This window comes from Stylophora pistillata, chromosome 12 (genome assembly GCF_964205215.1).
Source record: "Stylophora pistillata chromosome 12, jaStyPist1.2, whole genome shotgun sequence".
Classification (NCBI taxonomy): Eukaryota; Metazoa; Cnidaria; class Anthozoa; order Scleractinia; family Pocilloporidae; genus Stylophora; species Stylophora pistillata.
Genome location: NC_142530.1, coordinates 26,375,465 through 26,402,964, shown reverse-complemented (window position 1 = coordinate 26,402,964; position 27,500 = coordinate 26,375,465). Strand labels below are relative to the sequence as shown.

The 27,500-nt window shown below is 39.2% G+C and overlaps 5 protein-coding genes and 1 pseudogene across 7 annotated transcripts in view; 3 read left to right on the top strand and 3 right to left on the bottom strand.

Moving 5' to 3' along the window:
* Positions 1-2,538: 2,538 nt before the first annotated feature.
* On the bottom strand, positions 2,539-4,808 carry LOC111336682 (uncharacterized). Its single transcript, XM_022942818.2, has 2 exons — positions 4,651-4,808; positions 2,539-3,150 (listed from the first exon to the last, which is right to left on the bottom strand). Exons 1-2 carry the CDS (start codon positions 4,700-4,702, stop codon positions 2,813-2,815), a joined length of 390 nt encoding a protein of 129 aa, XP_022798553.1. The 5' UTR covers positions 4,703-4,808; the 3' UTR covers positions 2,539-2,812.
* A 2,618-nt stretch (positions 4,809-7,426) lies between these two features.
* LOC111336651 (5-hydroxytryptamine receptor 4-like) lies at positions 7,427-10,728 on the top strand (annotated as a pseudogene).
* Positions 10,729-10,855: 127 nt separating this feature from the next.
* On the bottom strand, positions 10,856-15,720 carry LOC111336676 (mitochondrial substrate carrier family protein ucpB). The gene is made up of 3 exons (XM_022942807.2): positions 15,251-15,720; positions 13,698-13,860; positions 10,856-12,867 (listed from the first exon to the last, which is right to left on the bottom strand). The coding sequence occupies exons 1-3, from the start codon at positions 15,357-15,359 to the stop codon at positions 12,180-12,182; spliced, it is 960 nt and encodes a 319-aa protein (XP_022798542.1). The 5' UTR covers positions 15,360-15,720; the 3' UTR covers positions 10,856-12,179.
* A 248-nt stretch (positions 15,721-15,968) lies between these two features.
* LOC148719433 (uncharacterized) lies at positions 15,969-19,931 on the top strand. Its single transcript, XM_088740948.1, has 3 exons — positions 15,969-16,496; positions 16,621-16,703; positions 16,819-19,931. The coding sequence occupies exons 1-3, from the start codon at positions 16,006-16,008 to the stop codon at positions 18,021-18,023; spliced, it is 1,779 nt and encodes a 592-aa protein (XP_088597074.1). The 5' UTR covers positions 15,969-16,005; the 3' UTR covers positions 18,024-19,931.
* Positions 18,016-22,901, bottom strand: LOC148719432 (uncharacterized). Of its 3 annotated transcripts, none has more exons than XM_088740945.1 (7): positions 21,343-22,901; positions 20,888-21,224; positions 20,532-20,798; positions 20,258-20,459; positions 19,964-20,186; positions 19,754-19,882; positions 18,016-19,407 (listed from the first exon to the last, which is right to left on the bottom strand). In XM_088740945.1, exons 1-7 carry the CDS (start codon positions 22,725-22,727, stop codon positions 18,669-18,671), a joined length of 3,282 nt encoding a protein of 1,093 aa, XP_088597071.1. In that variant the 5' UTR covers positions 22,728-22,901; the 3' UTR covers positions 18,016-18,668. The 3 variants fall into 3 exon arrangements, with proteins under 3 accessions (XP_088597071.1, XP_088597072.1, XP_088597073.1); XM_088740946.1 differs by having other exon boundaries at positions 20,384-20,459; XM_088740947.1 differs by lacking the exon at positions 19,964-20,186 and having other exon boundaries at positions 19,035-19,407.
* A 1,428-nt stretch (positions 22,902-24,329) lies between these two features.
* The window catches only part of LOC111336662 (uncharacterized), a 35,494-nt gene continuing 32,323 nt past the window's right edge, over positions 24,330-27,500 (top strand). Inside the window, exons 1-3 of the mRNA XM_022942787.2 lie at positions 24,330-24,589; positions 26,026-26,087; positions 26,267-26,326. Of these exons, the coding sequence (XP_022798522.2) occupies positions 24,517-24,589; positions 26,026-26,087; positions 26,267-26,326 (195 nt within the window). The 5' untranslated portion in view covers positions 24,330-24,516. The remainder of the gene's footprint in view (positions 24,590-26,025; positions 26,088-26,266; positions 26,327-27,500) is intronic.

The window sequence follows — 27,500 nt, the reverse complement described above, 5'->3', positions numbered from 1 at the left end:
AAAGCCTCCCGAACGAAGTAAAAAATCCCGAGCTAAAATGTACCCACGGCCACAAATCCACCGCAGAATTCAAGGGCAAAGGTTGACCTTTCATTTCGATTCTCTAGCCACACAATCTCAGCCCTGCGATCGACGCCAGGCGGCTCTTCGTGTCCTCAGTGAAACGTTAAAACGTTTGTAGACATCCGAGTTCTTTTTAAACACAACACAACGACCGTTGAAATTGGCTTGGTAGCCTCATCATGTTGGCAAACCAAGACTCGCAGGGGTACGAAGCCTGAGGGAACCCCGGGTTTTACAAGAAGTTTTGTTGACGAGTTGAGGTCTAGTACCCCCGCGAGACTTGGCGATTTTTCCCCCGAAAATCGCATCGCTCCACTTTCAAACTTCGCAGCATGAAGGTCAAAAGATGCACAATTCTCCTCGTACCTTCCAATCGAAAATCCATCCAAACAGACCGGAGCTAGCCCTCGAAGAAAATCTCACAGTATTTGAGCGCCTGGAATACGTTGCAAGATTCTCACGTGCCAGCCAGAAACCGTCACGCTGATTTCTCTTTTCTGATTGGACGACGTTATTTTGAACTGGTCAATCAGACGTGACGGTTTCTGGCTGGCACATGAGGATCTTGCTACACATCCTAGGCGCTCAAATACTGTGGGTTTTGATTTTCTTCGAGGGCTAGCTCCGGTCCGTTTGGATGGATTTTCGATTGGAAGGTACGAGGAGAATCGTGCATCTTTTGACCTTAATGCTGCGTAGTTTGAAAGCGGAGCTATGCGATTTTCGGGGGGAATATCGCTCGGGCGCTTGAACCCTTTCAAAACAAGGCTTCCACCCTTGTCTTTCTTTTATGCATTACATTAACGACGAACTCAGACTTATTGAAAGTCGCTCAAAAAAAAAAACATTTCTGAGGCAAAAGGACGACTATACACCACAGGTAAAGTAATTCAACGTTTATTTATCAATGATTTATGTACATAGTCAGCAATATATCACTATAGGTGAGGCAAACGGTAAATCTGGTACATTCACTATAAAACAACAGTCGGCCGCATAATCAGATTGTATGGGTCCCTGTGCAACAACGAATTGGATAAGGAGGAAAGAGTACTATATAACCCCATACATTAATTATGCATTCCACTTCTTTGTCAGTTCACGACAAAACTTTAAAAACAAAGTCTACTAGTCTGAATGCATAATTAATGTATGGGGTTCTATGGTACTCTTGCCTTTTTTTAACTATGGTTCAATACTTGTCAAGTACGATTCGATAATTCGAACATAATCACTATTACTATTATTGTACAAGCGATCGTGAATGTTGGTTTGCTCTTCGCATGGAATTGTGTCAGTGCTTAGTAGAAAAACACTCTTAGTAGATGAATACTCTTGATGACTGTGATCTACAAGAAAAAGCTTTCAATATGACTAATGTACTTGAACATAATGATGTTACACTGTTAATAAAAGTACAAAAATTCAGGTCTCGTTATGCAAAGTATGTATTTTATAATTGTACTCGTGTTTTGTGTGAATGCCATGGCTTTGTAGTTTCGAATAAATTTTACGCGTGGTGAATGCTCAAGTGAGGTTGATTAGCAGAGGGACGAGATACGGAACATGAAGATTTATTCCGCATTTCTTATTAAATGAACCCAAATTTCACAGAGAACAGTTATAAACATCGTTAGCATACAAGAAACGAGTTCTACGAATTCACCCTACTATGGCACTTATTAAGCTAATAACTGATAATCATTAATGTTTTCACCATCTTTTTTTCTGAGTTAAGTTACATTTTAAAAGTTAGTAGGAGTTTTAAACCAATTGCCTTAATTAAAAAAAACTGAAAGGCTTAAGTTCCAAGAAAGACAATCAACCAGAGCACCGCGAAGAACTGGAAGGATTAGGTGAGGTTTATTAGCGGAGGGACGTAATACGGAACATGAAGAATTTATTCCACATTCCTTGCTAAATAAACCCACAAAACAAGCACCATGAGAAAACGTTTTATGATCATAATAATGACTTCTGAGAACAGTCGAAAACATTCAATAATAAACCAGTTCCACCGATTCAATTTATTATGGCATGTAAAGAAAACAATTAAAAACTTTATCTTACTCTTGAAAGAATTTTCCATTTGGATTAACCTTTCATTCTTATTTGATTGTGGAGTAAAAGTTCTCCCATGCGCCTAGTTTTATAAAGAACTGATTAAGAGTCCTTTTTACAGTTGTGGACTTGGTGGCCAAGCCTTTGAACAGGAGTGAGGCTAAGGGTGTCCTTGTTATGATAGAGATGTTGCTGCTTTTCAAATACAAATTTCTTTGTTATCATGCTAACTTGATACAGGTCTCTATCACAACAGGGTCACCCTTAGCCTCACTCCTGTTCAAAGGCTTGGCCACCGAGCCCACAACTGTAAAAGGGACTATTCGAGTTAATTTTATAGAATTCGTGCTGACAGCGGCAGCTGGGGGTAGCTTCCCAAAGGTGTTTTACTCAAATAAACAACTTTCGAACAGATTTAATTGAACCCTTTTATTATTAAAAAAAGACCGTTGAAAATACATCAGTGTTACTTACTCAAGCGCTCCTCATTATAAAGTAGCTAACAACTTGATTCGTTGAGATAACATTAAAAAAAAATCGATAAAAAAAGCAACAACAAATTTCCTTTTTTACCTTTTGTTTTAAAACCTGTACGGCTTTTACACACAGTCAAAAGAGTGGAAACCTCACTATGAAATAAAAAAAACTACAAATATCAACGTGCCAGGGTTCGTTTCTCGTTGCCAGCCTACTTCAGTAGTGCCAGACCTAAGGCAGAGCTTACGGTCATCAGGATCACACTAACAGAAACTGAAGAGCCCGCGTTACAGTAGTCGCTGTCACAGCAGCCCACTACGCATTCTCCGTCTTTAAGGTCGTCACATACTTTTTTGGCAGCATCACAACCGAGACTATTAGAACAAGAGTTAGCCACTGCAGTGTTGCCGTCTTTTTTTGCCCAGACCCTCATGCATTCATTCATTCCGGGTGGACAGTCTTTCGATTTGCTGTCCTTGTTTGCTTCCAGTTTCTTCTTACTGCAGTCATCTTCGGTTCCTAAACAGACATAGCACTTGAGGCTGTGAGCTGAAATGAAAGATAATGTCAATGTATTGCAATGCATTGCTCGACTATTTTTCGATATAAATTTCAAAGTTTTTCACACCTGTGGGCAAACCCATTGGAAGTTTTGGACTTTTCATACTCTAAAGCTTTCAAACTCATTTTAGGCTAGTAAAAAATTCTGTTTAGCAGGTTTTGCAATTAAGTGAAAATTAAACATGAGTGGAATTAAATTTGCGCTCAGGTATTAGTGGTATTCCGTGCCTTTCATTCTGTGTATGGCTGCGTCCATGAGCGTCCAAAAATGAATAGGAAAACCTCGTTATGTATTCGTATATAAATTAACGTGATTTATGTGTTAGATTCGGTATAAGATAACTTTTTGTCATGTATTTTTTGAGAGCAGTGGAATACAATAACAGCTATATAGATAATTCCAGTGAATTCCTGATATTGCTAGCTATGCAAGGGTTCCCTCGCTACAGCCATTTTTATTGTGGCTTTATTGTAAACTTGACATCACACTAAGGACTTGTAATATTCAAGCGATGACGTATTCTTTATGTTGAAGGGAAAGAATCGATTTGTGCGAAATTGTCTTATGTTACAATTTCCCCGTGTTCAAACCGAAGAAGATTAAGAAGTATCGATTAATGCGTTTTGGGTGTGATCACTGTTCTGCTCGAACTTCATGCCCGACTCTTTCATGACTAGAGGTAGTAAACCGGAAAAACGAGCAATTGTTTCTTCTCAAAAGGAATAGCACGGGATAAATAATACCTGGAAGGTTTCTTTGAGATTGAGCGATTGTCAGAAGCAGATTACCTTCAGTTGTATCCGTCATTTGTTTCCCATTCTGCACGAACAAGGAAAATTTTCAGTGTGGCATTCAAGTGTGATTTGACCAAACAGCAAATCCAGGCTACGTTAGAGAAGAAGTACCTAGGCTTAGCAGGATTCTCACAAAGATTACTTCTCACTTGATGATAGCTGGCGTTGAAACATCTCAGCATTATCAGGGATTGAATTAAGGTCACAGAAGCCAAAAACCAGAATAAACTCCACAAATTGAAATTACAAGCAAACAGGGAGGTTGGCAACTTAGCCACATGATAGAAAAATAAGCACAGACGATAAACAGCTCAATCAAAGAGTTAACTTGTGCTTTAGCAGTCTTCATCCTTTCCTATTAGTGAAGCGAAAGAATCCAGTGAGCCGAGCGGACGACACGAGTGGGTATGTGGCATCATTCAGTTCAGTTTCACCTTAACGAGGCCACCCTAACCACACTCTTATGGACAACGTAAATCGATCTGACGCCTTTCTTACCATGCTTAGGTGACTATTAACTATGAACAAGTTTTTTGAATGTTGCAAGCCCGCTAAAACGAGCTCATAGCTTGAAACGAGCTTGAAAGCGATAAAAAGCCAGGTGGACATGAGAGATTGCTCAGACGCAAGACGTGTCTTTACCGTTCTCTTATTTCACAGTTAACTTCACAACAACCAACAGAATAAACTTACCAGTTGCAAGAACTGCACAGAAGACAAAGATGCTCAGCACAAGACCCTTCATTCTGCGTATCTCAATGGCTTCACGAACGATGCAGCTTCCTTTGACAAAACCAGCGCCCTCAATAAACACGCCGAGAAATAGGGCGTTTATATGACAGATCAATAACCAATAAGATTACTAGTTTTAAATAGAGAGCCAATCAGGACATTGCACATCACGTGCCTTGTTATCGGCATCGAAAGGGGTTGCGACACTGCATAGTAATCTCAGGATTGCGGTAACGAAACCTCGGGTTATTCAAACACGGAAAGTATGATGAGTCTTATGCTCTTATCGAGATAAACGTGTCGATGCACGGCGCAAACAAAACAGTTGTTTCCGGTGGGAACTATCCTTGAACTTTTCCTGCCACGAAATCAGGTTGATGCACACATTGCCTGTTGACTGATGATTTGTCACAGATAACCGATGATAACTCATGGGCTTTTAAAATCTCGTCAATGATAATACCCACTACATTGAGGCACTTGAGAATTTACCTTCTGGCGTTTTCCGAGACAAAGCCCGTCAACAATTCTGTATGTATGAGCGAATCAGAACTAAGTTCGCCTTTATAGCAGGAAACTGACACGTGCTCTGCACTTTTCTTCTGGTGTTTCGCTCGAAAGAGACACCACAGGCAGCCCAAGCTCTCTTTGAGAACCACACAAGGAACACAATTTGCATATCGACTTATAAGGAATTGCATGGGATTTTCTACAAGATAGCCATAAAGATAGTTAAAAGTGAACATATTAAATAAAAATGGCTTACTTTATTCCATACGTGTGTTGCTTGCTCCTGGTGTCGTTATTTTACCGATTTTACTTGATTTAATCGGTCTTTTTAATCCTGGTTTTCTCTTCTTAAAGAGAAGACATTTTAGCTTGGGATTTTTTACTTCGTTCGGGAGGCTGTCTGGACAGAAGTGTTCGGCCTTGTCTTTTCTTTGAGAAGAGAAAACCAGGATTCAAAAAAACCGCTTAAATCAAGTGAAATCGGTAAAATAACGACACCAGGAGAAAGCAACACACGTATGGAATAAGGTAAGCCATTTTTATTTAATATTTTCACTTTTAACTATCTCTATGGCTATCTTGTAGAAAATCCCATACAAATCCTTATAAATCGTTATGCAAATTGTGTTCCTTGTGTGGTTCTCAAAGAGAGCTTGGGCTGCCTGTGCTATAATTAGGCGGTGTGAAACTTAGTTCCTATAATTAGTGACACGTAATACTACTGAAAGTGAATAAAAGCTAAGTTTTAAAGTTCGATAGGTAGAATCTGTTTAGTGACACGTAATTCTACTGAAAGTGAATAAAAGCTAAGTTTTAAAGTTCGATAGGTAGAATCTGTTTAGTGACACGTAATTCCACTGAAAGTGAATAAAAGCTAAGTTTTAAAGTTCTATAGGTAGAGTTTGTTTAGTGACACGTAATTATACTGAAAGTGAATAAAAGCTAAGTTTTAAAGTTCTATAGGTAGAATTTGTTTAGTGACACCTAATTCTACTGAAAGTGAATAAAAGCTAAGTTTTAAAGCTCGATAAGTAGAATTTGTTTTCGTGGCGGCATTTGGAAACTAGTTCAGATCTCGTGTTGAGCAAAGTGTTTTTGTCGGCTTGGAGAATGCGGACTTTTCCTGCGAGGCACAGATTACATTTCTTAGTTTTGTTACAGAAGGCAGGAGCGTGGTAGAGAATGGACCAGTGAATCGAGTAGGTTGTTTGGCTGTTTTTTAGATCCCAGATGTGCTTTGATAGTTCGGTGGAGTTGGAGTACTAAGAAATGTAATCTACTCGATTCACTGGTCTATTCTATTCTCTGCCACGTACCTGTCTACTCGTTGATGTTGCCTGATGAGTGTAGTCAACCTAAGACCATACGAAACTGTCGCAGCAATAAAGCGATGAATCACTCCTGAAGTCCTGAACTGGTTTGATTTAATATACAATGCTCCTCCAAGAGTTGAGCGCTCTTTGAAATCCATTTACCACAACGAAATAGTAAAGAGTGTATATATATATATATATATATAAAGTGTGACTTGATTTTCGTAGAACAGTGCTCAATACATAGAAGTAGAGCGAAGTATATATTGTGGGAGGAAACAGACAAGTAAACTACAAGTTCATCCCTACAAGCCTGTTTCGTGGTCGCCCACTCATCAGGGGATTTAATGAGAATAAACTTTACCATTTCTTTTATACAATATAATTTGCATGATCTAACTAGTCTAATTTATTCAGCGCGAAATTGACGGTTTAGTTGTTGCGTAGGAGGGCTTTGCTTCTGTGGCGGCATGAAGACACGAGTTCATTACGTTTGTTTAGTGTTGATAGTTCGGGCCGGCAGATGATTAGGAATTTTTCTTTGAGGCAGAGGTTACATCTTTTAGTTGAGCTGTTATACGGTGAGTGCGATGAGAGAATGCGCCAGGAAATAAAGTGATCGATGTTGTTGTCTTTGAGGGTCCAGATGTGCTTGCTGAGTTCGGTAGAGTTTCTGTGTTTAGCGTGGCGGAATGATGCGGTGTGGTTTCTGTATCTTGTTTTGAAGTCATTCTCTGTGAGTCCGATGTACGTTTCTGTCACGCAAAGACAACAACACGACAGAAACGACAACAACACGACACGCAAAAAGACAACAACACGACACGCAAAGACAACAACGCGACAGACTTGTAGGGATGAACTTGTAGTTTACTTGTCTTTTTTCTCCCACAATATATATATACAAATGTGAAAGAAGGAAATTATTACTAGTTACTCGAGTTTCACGCTCTAGGCGATCATCAGACTGAGAGTTGTCTACGAGAAGTAAACGGTTATGAATGTTTAAAATTCAAGAACGGTTAGAAGTCGTCACGCGTGCGCTTCTTTTGATTGGATGCATTGAAATACTTGTTTTCGTGGCGGCATTTCGTTACAAGCTCAGATTTCTTATTTAAGAGAGAGGCATTTTGAGCGGTCAAGATGCAAAGTTTTTCAGCCAAACATAGGTTGCAGCGAGATGGTTTGCCTTTGTATGCGCTTGCCCTTATGATGATGCGCCAGTTGATCTTGTAGTCATTGCCTGGCTCCTTTAAGTCCCAAATGTGTTTTGAAAGTACAGTGTCATGTGAGTATTTTCGGTTTTTGAAAGAGAGTTTGTGGTTGTTGTATCTTGTTTTGAATGCGTGTTTTGTCATTCCAACATTGGAATGACTCAACCAAGAAAAGGCACCTCGAACAAGTGCCACTGCAAAAATCTGATATAATTGCGGTTGCCATAGCATGCACGATTTAGGGCAAAATTCCTTTTCAGGCAAAAAAAAAGTTTTCTCAGTGATTGTTCTAATTTCTCATAATACCAGAACTTTCGCTGGACCGTTGATGCGTAAATCAGTCACAAAGTTTGTTTCCCATCGAGAAATCTTTAAGAACATCTGCTTGCCACCGGAAAGTGACAGTAAATACTATGTCGGTTTGGACGAGAGCAACCCACAAATATTAACTTCTTTTGCCAGCGAGGATTTGAAGCATAAAAGACATCAACCGTTTATAGAAAAGTCAAAGTACGGAATGGAAGTGAATATGAATCCGATCAGTCAGAAAAGAAAAGATTTAACAAATCAGTTAGCGCCACATCTGATGCCGTTAAAGGGAGTCCGAGGTGGACCGGCCAAGATCATTTTCTACTGAGCGAGCGCGTCACTGAGTATACAGACTCTGCTGAAAATGACAAACTTGAAATAAATCAACAGAGGTAAACGGAAATATAATCAACCTGTCAAGAGGGAGACATCGGTCACAACCTTGATTGAAATCCAACCAATAAGCAGGTGTGCTGTGTGCTGTGTGCTGTGTTCCAAAGTTTTCCCCTCGATCTGTTATTGAACTAATAGTCTGCATAAAATTATTAACAAAGCCCTCACATAATTTGTTTTTATCGAGATATGAAGCATGATTTACACCGGGTTAACACATCATTTTCGGTTATGTCGGGAAGCCGCTATAAAGAATGCAGTGACTGAATTTTCACCTTGTTTTACCCCGGCGACCAAATCACTTCGTTAGAAAGCCGGCTATTTCCATTCAAACAAAAAGCCCAGTGATTGGTCTACTTTAGGATTGCGCAAAAGCCATTCTCACCCCACCATTAGTTCCGTTTGTACCAACGCAACACGCCTACCTAATGCGAGTGACCCTTGTTCTTTCATAAACTTTTTTGAACATTATAAGAGAATTTTAATCTAGTTTAGAAAGCTTGTCTGTCTATCCTCATAAATTAAATCATTGATACAAAGGCAACAGATGTCATTTTGAAGATTTTTGAACAGTGCTTGTCATTATCATGTTTGCGGCTTGATATTTCCATCTCTTCTTCTTCTTTTGTGTAAACATTCACTAAATTCTACAGAAAAATATTGAACACGTGGTGATATTTTCCAAATTGGATACGATATAGTGTTAAGCCGGAACGATGAAATTATTGATTTGTTTGGATGCGGCTGTCGTACAAATACACTGATGTTCTATCTTCTTGTTGTCAATGAACTACTTGCACACGGACCAAAAGGATCTGATCTGAATACAGATATCATTCAAAGCGCCGATGGATAACAGCTATTAGTCGCATTAATCTTGAAGGAAACCAGGGAGAACTCAGCAACAGTTCGGGAAAAACTGACTGCGACTGCGCCGACATATGCCACTCTCACCAACAGTACCCAAATTGTTTTGACGGCAATACTGTCAATATTATACTGCACTGGCTTTAAACTTAAGAGCTGAAACAGCGAACGACAGGAACACTGAGCAAAACTTGTCAAAAGATGTCGAATGATCCATCCAACACTACCCCATCCAACACTACTCATGGCAACACTACCACTGTATTTATATAAGGACTCGAAGAAGGAATATTACAAGCAGTTTTTCTTTTTTTTATCGCCATTTGTGGCGTCTTCGGAAATCTATATATTTGCAGTGTAATTTACAGAAACAAGAATTTAAGAAATCCAACTTTTATTTTTCTCGTGAATCTCGCTGTAGCAAACATCGGAGCGCTCACCCTGTGTAGCCCGTTTGCGCTCATTAACAGCATACAAAGAAGATTCACAATGAAACAGCACTGGTGCCTCACCAATGGATTTCTCAACAATTTTTTTTTTGTATTTCCATTTTCACCTTGTCCCTCATCGCCAGTCAGAATTATTTTTCAGTTGTTAAACAACCATCTTGCGAATGGCTCCGGATTACAAAAAATAGGGCCAAGTTTCATTTGGTTGCAATGTGGGGGCTTTGTTTCGCATTTTCTTTTCTATCGCTGGGCCCTTTTGAAAACTGGAGTTACATGGTATTCAATCCGACAACAGCGCATTGTGGAATAGCTTTCCCAAATTCCCTTGCCGACAAATTGAAGCTGTCCTTACTTGCTCTTGTGGCATTTATTATTCCAATTTGCGGCATGTCATTCGCTTATGGTCGAATTTACTTCAAGGTGAGTTCACACGAAGGAAAAATCAACCAGAACTCTGAACGTCGAGGGAACCAACAGTCGGCTGTAACCAAAAGACTCGCTATCACATTATGCGTGATGTTCAACACTTTTCTTATTTGCTGGTTGCCATTTTTCATTCTTATTACACTGGCTATTGTCTCAGAGGATGTGTCAACCCTACCTGGGTACCTTGGTCGCATTGCATACTGGAGCGGATACCTAAATTGCGCCATTAACCCTTCTCTATATTGTTTACGGTCTTCTGCTTTTAAAGATGTGATCCGCCGACCTTCATCAGCAAGTGCAGAAGGATCAATCAAACCGTTAGTCAACAGGAGTCAGAGGGCTTTCTCACTACCCGCCATATCGTATAATACGGAGCACCCCATACCAAAACGGGTTGGGCGGCAAAGTTATCCGAACGCCGGTCGAGGTATATCGACTCACGATTTGCCAATATGTGATGAGGTAGATGTGGCTCGCTTGAGAGCGTACTCTTGTTCCAGTTATGAAATAAAAGACAAAGAAAATACACAGATAAATCAACAAAGTGTACAGCTGTAGCAACATAGAGGTCTCGATACAAGCAGCGTCAAATTTGCAGATCAGTGAATCGTAATGTGAATGCGAGACATTTGGAATCTGAGCGCACGTCATCAGCTGGCGTAGAAACCCTTTTAAAGACACAAAGTAACAAGAAGACGTAATCACTTTAATCTGACTTACGCAGCAGCAATATTAAAAGTGTTTTAGTTGACGTGTGGCAATATTTTCAAGGGAAAGATGTCTATTATTTCATGGCTATGTCTCGTATCAGACAATCGGGGAAGACAAAAATGTGGGACAAAATATTTACTTGCAACTAATAGTCACGTTTTCCATAAACGCAATTCCGAGAGGAAACCAAGACTGTCAGACTCTAAAACCGATGGTAGATGGGCAACGTAACGTCTCAGACCATTCGACCCTATCGGTTTCCACGCACTACAACTATCAAAGCCTAAAATTACGCAGCAAAAATACGACTTCCCGTTTACAAAATAGGTAAATTAATAACTTTGATTGCAAAAGACCTTGACACCTAAAAAGCAGGATCTACGGTGAGACCCAACGGCTTTATGGGAATGTTCGCACAGTTACATAATCTGTGCTTTACTTTTGCTTGGGGTTAGCTTAGAGTTTAGGGTTCTTGCTGATGAAGGTAGGTGGATCACGTCTTTGAAGGCATAAAGCCGTTGGGTCTCATTGTTCTTTGCGGATGTTTTTTAGGCTTCAAGTTTTTTGCAGTCGAGTATATCTGCAATGTAAGAATCGAACACAACATTTAGTTCATGACAGTAATCTGTGTCAAACAGACTTTTTAAGGCTCCCTTGACAATGAAAAGCGTAACCTAAATTACAAATGAATAGAAGTGTTCACATAGTGAACAACAAAATGCAAAATTTGCTGTCATTTACAAAAATCGGAGTGAGACGGGATGCTGAGAAATGTCCAACACCTCTTTAAAAACGTCCAGCACTAGTATTATTCTTTTACGTGCATGCAAATAAACTTTGCTTCTGAGTGTAAGTTCAATAAAGAAAAAAAAAACATTTTATCGAAGCAAGGTAGGCAAAATTACATGAATAATGTTAAAATGGCAATCAGAGATCTATGAACGAAGCCATAACTAATCCTACCTAGCAAACTCTTGAGGTCTGTCGATGAGTTGCCCCTTCTCTCTCTCCAAATCTCTTCGCCCAAACCCTCCCTCCCCACCCTAATCTTACTCTGGAGCTTAGAATCCAAGCTTCTCGATAATTTCTTTTTTGTTTTTCTTTTTAATTAAGTGGTATGGCTGCTGTGCATGTTGCTAGCACTATCTACGTAAGCACCCTAAGAGCATCTCCAGTTTTTCTCTAACTGCGAAAACGTCTCAAATTATGAGATATTCACTTTGTTTCAAAGGTTATTTGAATACTCCACACTGCACCAAGCTTATTCCCTTAAGTATTAGTGAGCTGTAATATATCAGTTATATTGGCTTCAACCCCACAAAAGCCCTCAACTGTTCAAAAACAAAGAATGTTACAACTGTGTGAGTTCCAGTTCTTGTCCAATTTGGTATAAACCCTTTATAAAGACCAAACAGTCCTTCTTTGTGAACCGTCTTTGTTATACAGTCTATTGTTCCTCTGTAGAGCAGCGGTTTCTTGTTGCAATCCTTCTTTTGATTCATGTACCTGGTGCGCACCATGTCTATTGGTGATGAGACACAGTTTGTCACAAATCCCGCTATGGAGGAAGCCATTATGTGTAAAACAGGTCCTTCCTGGAGAATTCCAGCATTCAATATAGTATGTTTTGCATGATCATATGAAGACACAGCTGTAGCTGATACAAGTGCTGACCGTTTCACTGTAGTACTCACACCTGTCCAAAGTCCACGAATTCCTTCACTGGCAACAATTGCTTGAAATGCATGAAGTGTGTGTTTATACTGCCATTGATTTCCAGATGGCAGTGCCATTAAACGGATCTTTACCACATCAGTAGGGCAAGCTATGGCACTTCCAATTGCTCCAGCAATTGCTCCTGAGCAGACCTTTTTCCATAGAGGTGTGTGGGCGGGGTCTGTTGCTCCAAACCACTCTTTAAGAGGTTCATACAAGCCTAGTCTCAGTGTACTGTAACTGGCCTCTCTCATCAGTGAGGGAGTTATACTGAGGTAAATAAGATAAAAAGAATGTTTTTGCTAACAAGTAAAGCCTCTTCCTGGTTTGTTAAAAGAAGTAAATTTTCTGAAAGCCACGCAAAACCCCCTCCACCATCTCCCTCCCCCTCGTATTGTCACTTATCCCAGATTTTCTGCCTGTCCAATATGCCACCCAAATGTATTTGCTGCACTGTATCTCGCACATTCGAACTACTGCCTGCAAGCACGCTAACCTAAAGTCAACATTAATTACTATCCTTTTCATTTAATGAAACTATTCTGGCTAACCTTGGCCATCTTTAAAGACAGATATAAAAAAAAAGAGAAATTTTCTGGTGGTCTTTTTTATCCACCGATGCAGAGGCTTGCAAAGGGAATGGAACCAACTGTAGAAAAACTTATTCCATTAAATGAGTAGAAAACAAAAAAAAAATCCATTTTGATACAAGCACATAAATATGCTTGATAAGAAAAGTCATAGGCAGTTTTTGTACTTGTTTTATACAAGCATCAGTCGTCTTGGGTCACCTAAATGAAGGAATGAGTGAAAAATTGCTGTTGCATTCCTAAAAATGCCATCTATCCCATTACAAAAACAAGCTCCCTTTTCCTGCATGGTGAATCACTCAGTTACCAATTTAAGGAAATTAATACAAAGGGAGGTCTTACAAAAACTAATAATTTTTAGTTGGGCCTTTAGAGAGAGAGCCATAGAATTTTACATCATTCAACATTCAAACTAAAATCATTTCTTATTGCATAAAATAGTCTCTAAGCCATACAATTTAGGCAAACAATTTCATTAACTCTCATATTCGGCTGCTAGTGCTGACTCACCCTTTATACAGACCACGTATACCTTCCTCATGAGCAATTCTTGCTGCCCCTCGAACCAAACCACGGTAGTAACGGTTATGAAATATGTTTCTGCTTTCATGTTGGGAGCCCAATTCATTATCAAGTTGCATGCGAGTCTTAATTACATCTATAGGATTTGTAACTAGGAAGAAAATGGATTACAGTTATATTACTGTGAAATAAAATTGTTGTTCCTTGGTCTTCTAATGTCTAACACCAGTTTTCTAACATGTTTTACCACATGGATAACCAAGGGGAAAAAAGAAGGAGTAACTGACAGTAATGGCTTGATCAAAATCCCATTTCTTTCAAGTGTCTTCAGGACTATGCTCTAGCAGTACCCAGTGACCACTTGCATCTTACTTTTGCTTTCATGTGACTTGGAATTCCAAGTTTTTTCATTAAAATCATATGCTGGGCACCTGGGATTTCACAATTTCAGAGCACTGAGCTCCCTTCAATATATTTTGTAGCACAGGTTTGGTCTTCATTCAAAGAAGGGTCCAGTTGTACCAAAGATTCTTTACTAATGAGCAGAGATACAAGCTCAGATCATTTCAAATCCACCATTTAACATCCTAAAAATCGTATTAATTTCACCAGTTAACAGAAAAATAATTGTCTTTGAAGGGTCCTGAGACATCTTAAGGCCTAGTGCTTTAAACCAGAGACAAGTTTTGGACAACTGAGTATTATGTATGCTTATTTTACATTAAATAAGTACCGTAAATACTAAAAAATACAATGTTACAGACTTTTACTTGACTACCTGTTATAATTATGTCCCCAAGTTGGTGACTTTTCCAAGTGTTACCAAAATGTCATTACTTGCTATTCATTAAATATGCAGCTCTACTACTCAGTTATCTCACGTGACTTGCAGGAATTTAGCATTCTTTGTATGGGAACTGTGCAGGTGGCGGGGGGGAGGAAGGTGTTAAATAGGGGCAAAGGAGTGTATACAAAATAACATTCTGATAAAGTTACTTACAAGAGTTAAGTAGTTTGATATATCATTTGAGTTATGTATATCTGATATATCACTTGGGTAATGTATTCTCTGCAAATTGGCATGAAAAAGCGACTTCTCACCAAACACAAGTCCTGAATTTGTCTGATGCAATTATCTGTTTAAATTTACATAATGCACAGTACCACAACATGTCTCTTAATGAGCCATTTACAACTCAGATTGATCATATTGACTTTCTTAACAGCACCACAGCAAGCAATGAAAAAGATTAAAGGCAAGTTGTAAGATTAATATGACAACAATCCCCTAAATCCACGAGCGGTTTCTGGGTGGGAAAGATAGACTTTTATCGTCTATCATAAAATGATAATGCACCTGAATATTCATTTTATAATTTATTATACGGCTTAAGACATAGTAAGACATAGTCGCTGTGACATTCAGAAATTCCGTTTGGCTCAGTTTGAATAAACACTTCACTTTCCATCCTCGCAGCATAAACAGTATGCAGCATGGGCAAAGAAAAATATAACTTTGTACTGAATCAAAGAGAGCTTACCAGTTGCTGCGCACATACAGGAAAGCCCACTCAAAGCAAAGCGAACTAAATTTTCACGTTCTTTACTTGGACGCCGTGGTTGTCTCTTTTCGCACAATCCTGTCGCCATTTGGTTAAGCAGTCCTGATTCTCGTCATTTTTGCTGGTTATTTACTAGAGTCTCCGAGGCATCTTTATCGACCGTTCTCCAGAAAAACACGAAATCTTCGAAGATAAAGCGGCGGCATGGCATGCTTCGATGGGCAATCGAAGAGACGACTAATACTTCAATGATAGCAAAAAATCTTCCAGGGGATGACCGATGGCAGCCTAATACGCGTAATTCTATCAGTCGCACAGCTTTGGTACAAACAAACTCCCTTCAGTCAGTCTAATGGAAAGAACTTAGAGAATAAAACCTACTCAAGTGAAATCTCCGGCCTGATATCTCAATACATTCGGATGACAATTTGTATCTTGCAACACGCGAATTTACAAAGGAGGACCTGGGAACGAGGTTTAAGCACAGGTGACCCACTCAACGATTGATTAGCCTGCGAAGCAAGCCCTGGGGAAGAGGAGGGGGGATTGGGAAGCAAGCCCTGGAGGAGAGGAGGGGAATTGGGGCGAGGGGAGAGGGAGGGCTTGCCGCAGACCCCTACTAACCAAGGAAATTTCCGATCTCGTATGGACGAAAAATTCCCATTGGCTGGGAGCAACACGTTGTCAATCAACTCTCAAAGTAAACAGTCGTCAGGGTGACTACCTTTCAGAAAATGGCGGACGATTGTGATTTCGACATCAAGCTTAAATATGTTTTAAAAGAGTGCCTAAACGACAAAATTACTTTAAAAGAAGAGCAGCGCCAAGCATTGGAACAGTTATTCGTTAAAAGGAGGGATCTTGTGGCAGTTTTGCCGACTGGTTTTGGAAAGAGTCTTATTTTTCAACTGTTGGTTTTACTTGCTCGATGTGACCAGAACCTTGACGAACATCGGCCGTTAGTAATCGTAATTACTCCTTTAGTGAGTATTATTAAGGATCAGATTCTTGAAATAGAATCTTTTGGTCTCACTGGATGTAATCTCGTCGATGCACTCGACAATTTCGAAAAGCTATCACTTGTAGATGTTGTTTATGCATCTGCCGAAAGCTCGCTGGACAAAAAGTTCACAAACTTTTTAAAACAAGACAAGGGATTTATTGCAAGAACTATGGCAGTTATCGTCGATGAATCGCACACTATAGAAACCTGGACGGGATTGAGGTAGGTAAAGTTGAATTGCCGATATTTGCGTCGCCAAAAAAAGCCGTGAAAACAAGCTTATAGTTTGGCAGTTGGTTTTGCACTTTCCTTCTTTCTTTAAGACTGATTTGCCGTATTTTTTCAGAAAGGACAAGAATAGTGAAATGACTACAGCGTTCCGTTCCGCCTATGGCGAACTGTCTTCTTTGAGATCGTTCTTTGGGCTAGGTTTGTGCCTTCGTTTTCCTCATACTGAATAACTTAGATAACTGAAAATATCCATTCGTACTGTTTTTATGTACAAGATTTTAAAAAAGGAACAAGTGTTATTTTTTTTTTATAGAAATCCCCATTGCAGCTTTGACAGGCACAGCTGATGACGACACAAAAAATATCATCTGTTCATCACTGGCAATGAAAGACCCCCTGATTATATCTATCAGTCCCAATCGCACAAATGTAAGATTTCATGTCTTCCACCAAAAAAAGGATGATGCCTTTTCAAGGCTTGATTGGCTGATAGAAGAACTGATGTTAAAGAATGTTGCAACAGATAAAAGCATCATATTTTGCAACACCATGAATGATATAGCACGAGTTGTCAATTACCTGCTCATGAAACTTGGTGGAAAGGCCTATTTCCCAACCAGCTCATGCCAAGGGAAAAATTGTTTGATTGGAATTTTCCATTCCAATACCTGGTCACACCAGAAGGAGCAGATAATGGAGTCACTGAAGGGAGATGGTAGAATCAGAGTGGTAGTAGCATCATCTGCCCTAAGTATGGGGGTTAACTTTCCTGATGTCAGGTATGTTATTAATTGGGGCCCGGCCAGGAACTTGCTAGACCAACTCCAGGAAGCTGGTCGAGCTGGACGTGATGGAATACAGAGCCATAACATCATTATTTATCATGGGCAACAACTTATCCACTGCAGCAAGGATGTTAAAGAGTTTGTCAGAGCTGAAAATTGTCACCGTATATTGGCATACACACTTTTTGATCCAAGTATTAAATCGCTTGAGCCTGGTCATATATGCTGCTCACACTGTGCTTCATCATGTAAATGCGAGGGTGAATCATGTAATTATTCACCCATTTACACAACAATGGTAGAGAACACTACTCCCCCACCTTTTCTGACAAGGTCAGTCTGTGAAGATGACAAAAAGGATCTGCGTTCAAGCCTGGAAGAGTTACGATGTGAAATGTCAGCAAGCAAGTCGTTGTTTGATCCTATCATAGCACATGGTTTTTCTGAAGAGCTCACTGATGATGTTGTGGAATCTTGTGCTTTGCTATTCACTGTAGATGACATTTGGAATAAATGTGCAGTGTACTCTGTGGGTCATGCTGTTGCAATCCTCGAAATTATCCAAGAAATATTTCTTGATATTCCCAATTTTGATGAGACAATGGCTATGTTAAAGCATGAACACTTCTTGACATTTGACACCCTCGATTTTGATGTGTTACAAGAATTTGATGATGTTGGTGATTCAAGTGGTGATGAATGGTCAGATAATGAACCAATTGAGGAAATATAGACTGAGCTTTTATTTGGTAGGTCTTAGTTCATTTAGCAGGTATTTCCACTATCTGATATGATTACCATGTCATGAAAGGTGCCATGCTAAGGTTGGTGAAATATGGCTACAAAACCTAACTATTTACCTTAAAAAAAAACTAAAATATTTTGCTGAAGGGGCCAACAAAACCAGGTGCTGCGAATACCTGAGGGTGTGTTAAAACAATTTCTTAGAATGCTCACCAAACAACAATAATACTTCAGAATATCCAATAATTCCAATTGATATTTTGAACAATTCAAATATGTTCTCTGGGGTATTTTTGTTTTTTTCAGTCAGCATTCTGAGAAAATATTATATCACTCATTCACCACAATATACCCTCTTTAAATTTTTTTTGAAATGGTTATATTCCAATTTTAAAACTTTCGTATGAATCATTTATTGATCATATTATGTCCAGACATCTTTTAGCTACAAATGTGACAGTTTGATAAACATCTATGTAAATATTGTGAATATGTTTGATATCTAATACCCATAGTTAATGTAAATATTATTTGAATGTTTATTTGAATGTTTTTCTCTGACATATCATAATGATCGAGTCTCATAACACCAGGTAATATCCATCTAAAATATAAATGTGCATATGTGCAAAATTCATTCCAAAGTGCATGCTGTTTTCCATGATTTCAAATGTTCTTTCATCCAACAATGAAGGTCTCTAAAGTCCAAGCCCTTGACTAAATTTGAACTCATTTGTGGGAAGGAGGGGTGGCCTTCCCTTCCAGGTGTATATGTGAAGGCCTTTATTTGTAATAGATCATCCAGAATCTGAGAAACAGCTTCACTCTTCATTGCTTCTGACCTATAAGAACTTCTCTTCTTCAATGAACAATCACTATCAACATTTCTAATGATAGTTTCAACCGCATCAAGTGTTCCAGCCAGCCGGGCTGCATTTGTTTCATCAAGATTTGGTCCAAGAGCACGCCACATCTTCTTCAGTAGACAATTCTGGTGCTCTTTCTTTAAATCAAGGGAAATGTTGCAGCCTTTTCCACCATTGTTGTTATAAAATCGGTTCCATTTGAGTCGCTCAGCCTCAAATTTTGGGAGCAAGGCATTTAATTTTACCAAGAAAAGGAGAACAACATAGGAATATTTGTAGTGATTGTGTAATTTATAGAGTAAAAGTGCAACTCTGTAAATGTCACATAAACGCTGGCCATCTCCTTCCTTCACTGCATCTTCGAATGCCATTATTAACAGACCAAAGGCCAGTCTACTTTGATGATAATTGTATAAGTAGTCTTCCTTTGGCTTTTCTTTAGTGTCAGCAATTGAACTTGAACTTGCAAATGAATATGAAGACCCAGGATGAAACTGTTTCTCATGCCTATAAATAATAATCACTGGTTTTGAATGCTTTTCTAAGGAATACTATTACCCAATTATGGTATAAAATGTGGAATGAAAATTACAATTTTTTAATCAAACTTTCTTAACATTTGAAGAACCCATATCAGTGTTAGCACTCAGTTAAGCATGGCAGGAAAATACCAAACGAACTTTAATAATTTGGTTACTCAATATAGCACTTAGCATAAAGTGGTGAAATATATATCCTGCAAAGCAATAAAGTAGGCAAACCCATTGAATATTAAACCAACCTGTGATATGTTAAATGCTACAAAGTATTGCACAAGTTTTTGAAAAACACTCATTGTTTCAATCATACTGACCTATTTCTAGTTGATTTGGTTTTAAAGCACAAGCCACAGTTACTTCGGCAAATATAGTAGCCAAATTCATCTCTTTCATCACCTTCAAATGGGGGCAATAGATGAAGGTTGTGTTTTTCAAGCTCATGCCTGTGAATATTAATAAAATTAGAAAAAAAATAAATTTTGTTTATTTAGATTTTGTCTATTTACTACTCTTTCATGATTTACCTAACTCTTCTTGAATGGTATGTGAATGTTGCCATGCAGCCTTGAAATCGACATGCAAACCCCTCATTCGTACTTCTTTCAAGTTCAGTCGTCTTGTTCACAAGTACATTGACACCAGCTGCCAATACAAACTTCATGACATAATCTTTACATACTTGAAGTAGCCATTCCATCTTAGTTTGTCTTGAACAATGTGGCTCAGGAAAGTTTAAAGTTGGTTTATCTGCAAGTACAACAAATAAACACCTAGGTGTGATAATTAAAATTCTGTAACAAAAATGTTGACATACTTACCATCAATGCTGGACATTTCACAAAATGTCATGAAAGAGGCACAGATGTGTGCTTCAAGTTCCCTTGAGTGGAATTCTTTGTATTCATTATAATGATTGTGGACTCCTTTGGCAGCATTAGTTTTACCTGTTCTGACCATGCTGGCCTTGGAAGTTCCAATCTCAGCAACAGAATTATCATCCACGAACAAGTCACATAGAATCTAGAAGTAATCATTAATATTAATTGTTTGACATTTGAAAGAAACATACAAAAATTGATTATAATTTTATACCTTATATAGAGTTACTTTAGCGTGCCAGTCTGCATGTTCTGGAAGAAGATTGGAGAATTTATCATATTTTGAATCAGCAACTTGGTATGTCCATTTTACATTACGAGAGCGTTCCTCAAATAGTTGATCACCATGAATTGGCACCTTTGTCAAAACATCCTTCTTATCAACTACACTTGTTGGGACATATTTGTCTTGGTAATTCTTTAAAATCTGTGCCATGTCTCCTGCAACATTTGGGTTGTGGAACTCCATTGAGAGTGAGCACTAAAATGAACAACAAATAATTAGTATTTAATAGTAGCAGGTGTTGATTTTTGTACTTGTTGCCATCAGTTAAAAGACTGCCCACTTACCAATTCTGATTTCATTGACATTTCTTTCGAGTATTTGTGAGGTATATGGTAAATCACAGATGTTTTGTACTGATTAAAGGCAGGAATGTACTTGGTAATCACTCTACTGACAAGAACTGCCCACTGTTGTACCAAGTGGTCTTGAACACATTGGTTAGGTAATAACTCAATGAGGTTTAGGTCATCAACTGATTTCTGTGGTAACTCGCTTTCCAACCCCAATTCAATAGCCTGTTCTTTCAAGGCAAACTGGTGCGTCCAATGCACTGAACGATTGTGGCATGACTTAGTTTGCACACGAGCCTGGATGTTGTGGTCTATATTGTCTGCAACAATCCTGCAAAAATAGATAAATTTTAAAACTTAGCAATCAAAGACAAGCTTTTCCAATTTGAAGATAAGTCCTTGTACACAATGATACCCTGATACCAGTAATCTATCAAATTTAAACTTACTTGTAAAATGGCAATCTTTCAGCTTTCATTTTTTCAATAGCAAGTGTTATATCATCTTCTGTGACAGACAAATCAACCTTTTTCCCAACCACAGTTTCCAAAACATGTACCATTGCTTTATAGATAGATGGAGTGTAATAATGGTAGGAGACCAGATTATCTTCGTTTACATTCAGTGGAAGCTCAAGAACCATATCATCCTCACCAAATGAAGCCATTTGCTTTTTGTTTACCTCCTCCAACAATGCTACAATTGATCTGTTCTCTTCGATCTGCCTTTTCCAGAGTTGAACTTTATAGTCAAAGTTCTCATTGATTTTCTTATGCAATGCTATAGTGCTTGCTGATGACATACATATACCAAGATTGTTTAATCTTGTAAAATTCTCATAACTCACACCACTGTTATACAAAATGAGAGACACCCTGTATGCAAGTGCAGACATGGTAGGATTACTACATCTAAGGAGGGTAGAGGCAGCTAATGCCAATGCATTGGATTTTCTTGTGTTCTTTTTCCCATCAGACAAACCACATACAGCACTGAAAATCATATGAAGTATAGGACAATATTCCGAAAGCTCTTGGCATAGTGTCGAGTTTGAAAAAACAGTTAAATGTTCTGGGTCTGAACTCTTTAAGCAGTTGTCTGTTTTAGAGTACTCTCTCACTTCCTTCGTGATTTCTTTCTCTATTGCATCGAGAAGTTCTGCCCTCAAGAATCGATGTCGAAGAAGAATATTTGTGGCAGCCATCCACTTGTTCAAGCTCAGGGCCTTGATAAGCATAGCGTCTTCATTCTCGAACTTGCCATTAACCACAACATTACCACTTTTGTAGGCAATACACAGTTTAATAGCAAAGCCGATGGATGTTGGATCCAAATCTTCAATGTTTAAATTTGTATCCATCGTTGAAGTTGAGGGTTGTCCTTTCGTCGGCGAGTCAAACAACGCTTTCCTGCTGGATGTAGGTTTTGCATGCGCCGGGGAGCGGAGACGCAAGCTTTTTCTACACGGACTTTTTCCTGTCGGTGTTGAGAACTTTCGTTTCGACGAATCCGGACATTGAGAAGCGGCCTTATTCAACAGTTCATAAAACTGACAAAAACTGTTAGCTTTTCTTGCACAAGGGAGGCATATAATTTGAGACATGTGCGACTTATTTTCGAAGTGAAAACCGACCGTTCGAAGGCGATCGGCGAAGACACACTGGAATTCTTCCCTTTGACTCTCATGAAATATATTTACAAAACTCTTGAAGCCACTTCCAAATTTTAATCTTAAATTTACTCCACAAATCCGGCAAACTACGTCTTCTGGATTAACTTTTAGCTTTCTCCCTCTCTTTGATTTTGATACCAGATTCTCCTTGTCGTCCGACATTTCTCACTCGCGTGGAGCAAGTTTTGTTTGTTGTTTTGACAGTTTGCATGGTTCACTGAACTCTCGTTAACGGGGCGTTCTTATTGGTTAATTTTAATAGGCGCTGATTAACAGATGCAAGACGATATGAAAATGAAAATAGTGGGCGTTTCGTTGGTTAGTGGGGGTCTGCGGCAAGCCCTCTTTCTCCCCTCGCCCCAATTCCCCTCCTCTCCTCCAGGGCTTGCTTCCCAATCCCCCCTCCTCTTCCCCAGGGCTTGCTTCGCAGGCTACGATTGATTGACCCACTCAACGATTCTTTTGAATCCGCTCTGTAATCAACAAGATGTGCCTCAATTTCTCCATTGTCGGAAATTTAGCTTCCATCCTCAAACAGTTCTTTTTGAAGACGCTGCTTGAGTATTTCTGGTATAGGCAGATCTCCTGGTTTGTAGCGAAAACGAAGACCCCTAAAGCTAAGACCTATGACCCGAAAACGGAGACCTCTTTTTTTCCAAAAGCATATCAACTTTGAGAAGAGCGTGCTCTGCAGCTCTCCTGATTCATCCGAAATTCGCCAGTTGTAGCCCGCAGAGCAGGCGTTCTTGTGGAGTTTGGGCGAAAATTAGGACTTTGGGCTTTCTGTTTTATTTTCCAGACCGCGCGTAAAATAGAGCGAGGCGAAAAATCAGAAGGTGGGGGGAGGGGGAGAGGCTAGGGCTAGGTTAGATCTTCTCTCCTTTCCCCCTCCCCCCGCCTCCTAATTTTTCGCCTCGCTCCACTTTACGCGCGGTCTGGGAAATAAAACAGAAAGCCCAAAGTCCTAATTTTCGCCCAAACTCCACAAGAACGCCTGCTCTGCAGGCTACGCCAGTTGTAAAGATTGTGGCCAGTAAAACATCGCTATTCGCCTTGTTTGAATTCTGGGACCCATATAAATTACTTCTGAATCAATCTGTGATGCGTTCTCCGCGATCTGTTCCCGCCTTTACCATCTCCTTTGTAGATCTCAAACGAGTTGCTTTATTGAAAAATTTGAAGGGCCGGTTACTTAATCAAAGTTTAGCCGTTGTTTAACAAAAACAGCGTTCTAAACTATCTTGAATGTAGTTGAATCTTTTATCTGAACGTTCGTGTTTGTGAACAGTGTTAAGAGTACAGAAAGCTAGCAGTGGAAGGGCATTTTTTTTAATGAAAACAACCCTTTTAAAGAGAATACCTTGGGCCCACTGCTTGCGTAAAACCGCTGTTTGGGTTAGGTTCGTCTGAATAACCGGCGGGTACATCAGAATAGAAATACAATTATTTAAGATGCCACTGCGGGGTCATCTACACTCTCGTCACTTTTCTGCGTCAGTGTGTAATGTGAAAAAAAAAGAGACAAGAAATTCGATTTCAATCTATCGAAGAGGCATGCATATGACAAACCTCTCGGCTATGGCTGTATGGCTCCATGTTGAATTACCCTTGCTGAGTTCTCGAAATTTCCAGACGATACTATAACTTTCCGAAGATTTTTACTGATCACTTGCGTTCTTTAGAATGATTTCAGTTTTCCAAGTCGTTATTTCCCGAGCATCCCATCGAATGCCATGACCTCATATTATCGTTGAAGAACTCAAATTACACGCACATGCGAACACTTGGCTCTTTGTGTGTTTCAATCGCCTGCAGTGGTTCCTTGTAGTCGCACGCTGACGACGCTCGCCTTTCGTCAGATTCTTTCGGGAAAAAAGGCGACGGCCAGCGAACTGACACAATCTCCACGTAAAACTGAAGTTAAACACTTAGCGTTGCCGACAGTCGAAAGATGATCACAAGGTTCTCAATGTTACTGTGGCTCTGCTGTTCTGCTTCTTGGGTAATTGGAACGTTCAGTGAAAGTAAGACACGTTTTAATTGTGTAAATACATTGAGTGTTAGACTAATCTGATGAAAATATTCTAGGGGCTATTGTCACCTAACCCACGGATTTGTTAAAAACCAGTAAATTCCAGTCACTGAAAACGATTTTATATTTGCCATAATTGCTCGTGGATGACATGAAGAGTTTCCTCTGCATATCACCTTTCCGATCCTCTAATTGACAGAGCTTATTGTTTTGCACAATGCTCTTTAGAGTCCAAAGCGCGAGTCCCGCAACGATTTTCCAGACGTGAACGGGTAATTGATGACCTGTATTTGATAACCTTCGTTTGAAAAACAGTCCCAAGAAACCTAAATATAACACAAACCAACATTAGCACGAGATCTAAGTAGTTAATCACCATTTCCTCGCGACATTCACGTGCCGCCGAACACAGACGGATTTCTCGTCCTCAGAACCGCAATATTGTCCAGTATGTTTCTTTTCCCTATGAATTTAAAAGGTTGGTTTGAATATCATATTGTAATCTCCACCTTCTCTTCCTATCAACAAGACAAACTTTTGTCCGTATCAGCTGCGCTGCCCTTTTTTTCGCAGACTACCGACCGAATTGCCATAGGTCAAGTGAGGCATGTAATTTGGTAATGTAAGAAAGAGCGCAGGACATTACATATGTCACGGATTCCGCACTTCGACACTTTACCAGAACTGTAATGATTAGGCCATAATTATTATTTCTTGTGAGGATTAGGTTTAGGTTGCCATGTGTGACACAGGTCACACGTTTAGCCTACTGCAAGAAAAAGCATGCCGCGCCGAAAGCTTCCTATGAGTGACTAGAATATGAAAGATAGCAACTTTTGGGCTCGGTAATGAAATCACGTAAAGAATGTATATATTTTTTGTTTCGTCACCGCAAGTTATCTAAACGTCAGTTACTTCTACCAGTAACAGACTTTTCCAGGACTAAGTTCACCCTCTCCCACCGAACGGTTGGGAGTTTAAGAAAAACGACAACGGCGACGCCGTGGACAACGTCGTTGAAAAATGAACTTATATTTTACCTGTGAATCTCGCGATAACCTTAAGTTAAATTAGAAATAGAAATTTAAAAACTAAGCTGTCGTCGTTCACGTTCTGCAGACCACGTTAAATTTGGTCATTACACGTTGTTTTTTTTTGCAGAGGAAGCAAAGAAATTTACAAAGATTTATAACGCACGTACACAGCCATTGTTCTGCTTATTAAATGGTTTGTTTACTAATGTTCCCGTTGCCATCGCCGTCGTGGCTTTCTTAACTCCTTAGTTTACACACATAACTTGCACGGTGGACTCGGCTAATTTTGTGATGAAGGCTGCAAGTTTCTTTTTCGTAATATTACGAGTAAATCACGAGCATTAATGTACCGCACGTTCTGTTATCAAACGGTCAATAAGAATTTCTGATTTAGGAAACATCAAGAAAAACTCGCACAGGATAAGGCGGCAAACAGACGTCACTGATGGAGATGGGGTAAGTCACGTGTTGTCTGTATAAGTCTTGCAGCCCGACCAAGTGAAATTTACGTCTCTAGGATCGAGTCAAAGTTCTGACATAACTTTTAATCTCGATCGCTTATTTCAACAATATTCAAGTGTTAGAAAGAGGCATAGCTTATCATTGCACTTGACTGTTTTTGCTTTTTTCCTCAGGACCAACAGATTATCAATGTCATTGGGGAACCAGGAGATGCTGGAGCCGGAGGAGAACGGGTTGGTGATAAGTGTTGCTCTGCTATTGTACACACATCTGTTTTTGTTGCCAAAAAGGATGGCTATCCTTTAACCACCGCACAGGCGCAAAATTAACATGCAAAACGAAGGACGACAGACCCACGTGGCTTGAACGAGTATTTTCATTTCACTGTCAGCCTGAATGAAAATTGAAGTCCATGATATACGATAAAGAACAAATAAGCGGCATACATATATATTATATATTATATGTATGCCGTGATATACGATAAAGAACAAATAAGCGGCATACATATATATTATATATTATATGTATACATGTATATTATATATAATATATAATATACATGTATATTATATATTATATGTATATATATTATATTATTATATACATACATACATACACCCGTTTTCAAAAAGGTTTTCATATGGAGATATGTATACTTTTGTTTTCTTGCACGTGCGCTCGTGTGCATTTTTCACGTGTCATCGTCCAACATGTGAAAAATCTCGTTTTAATGAGAAATTCTCTCTCTGTCGGGTTCTTTGTTTCACTTTGAAGAGAACATGCTGTTTTGTTCTTTCGTTTGAAAAATTCCCTCCCCTTGCAGTACAGATTTGCGATGGCGAATCAGTTGGCTTGTTTTGGGAATGAGGAAACCAGCCAGCGAAGTAGCCGAGTTATTGGGCGTCACTCAAAGAACGATTTTTAATATTTTGTGTGGTTTCCGTAGAAATGGCAATGTTGGACAATGACACGTGAAAAATGCACACGAGCGAACGTGCAAGAAACAAAAGTATATATATATATCTCTCCATATGAAAACCTTTTTGAAAACGGGTGTATATATATATATATGTATTGAAATTTCACTCCAAAAAAAGAATAAACTATAATTAATGCGGAGAAAGTTTTCCAAACTGGGCGGGCATCAAAGGTCCCAGTCTCAGCGTTGATTGGGAATTTTAGCACAATTCTCGCCTTTCAAGTCAACGCTGGTTCCTTAACATTTTCAGTGGATTCGACAATTTTTCCATTTCTTTTTTATTGTGATAATTTTTCGCGTAGTAATTACTGTGTTTGTTTATATGTGTCATCACGCCCTTAATAAATCTATTTAAGGAATTTTTAAGTCATTGTATTACAACTGATGAAGGTCTCAGACCGAAACGTTTTTTGTTAAACTTTTTA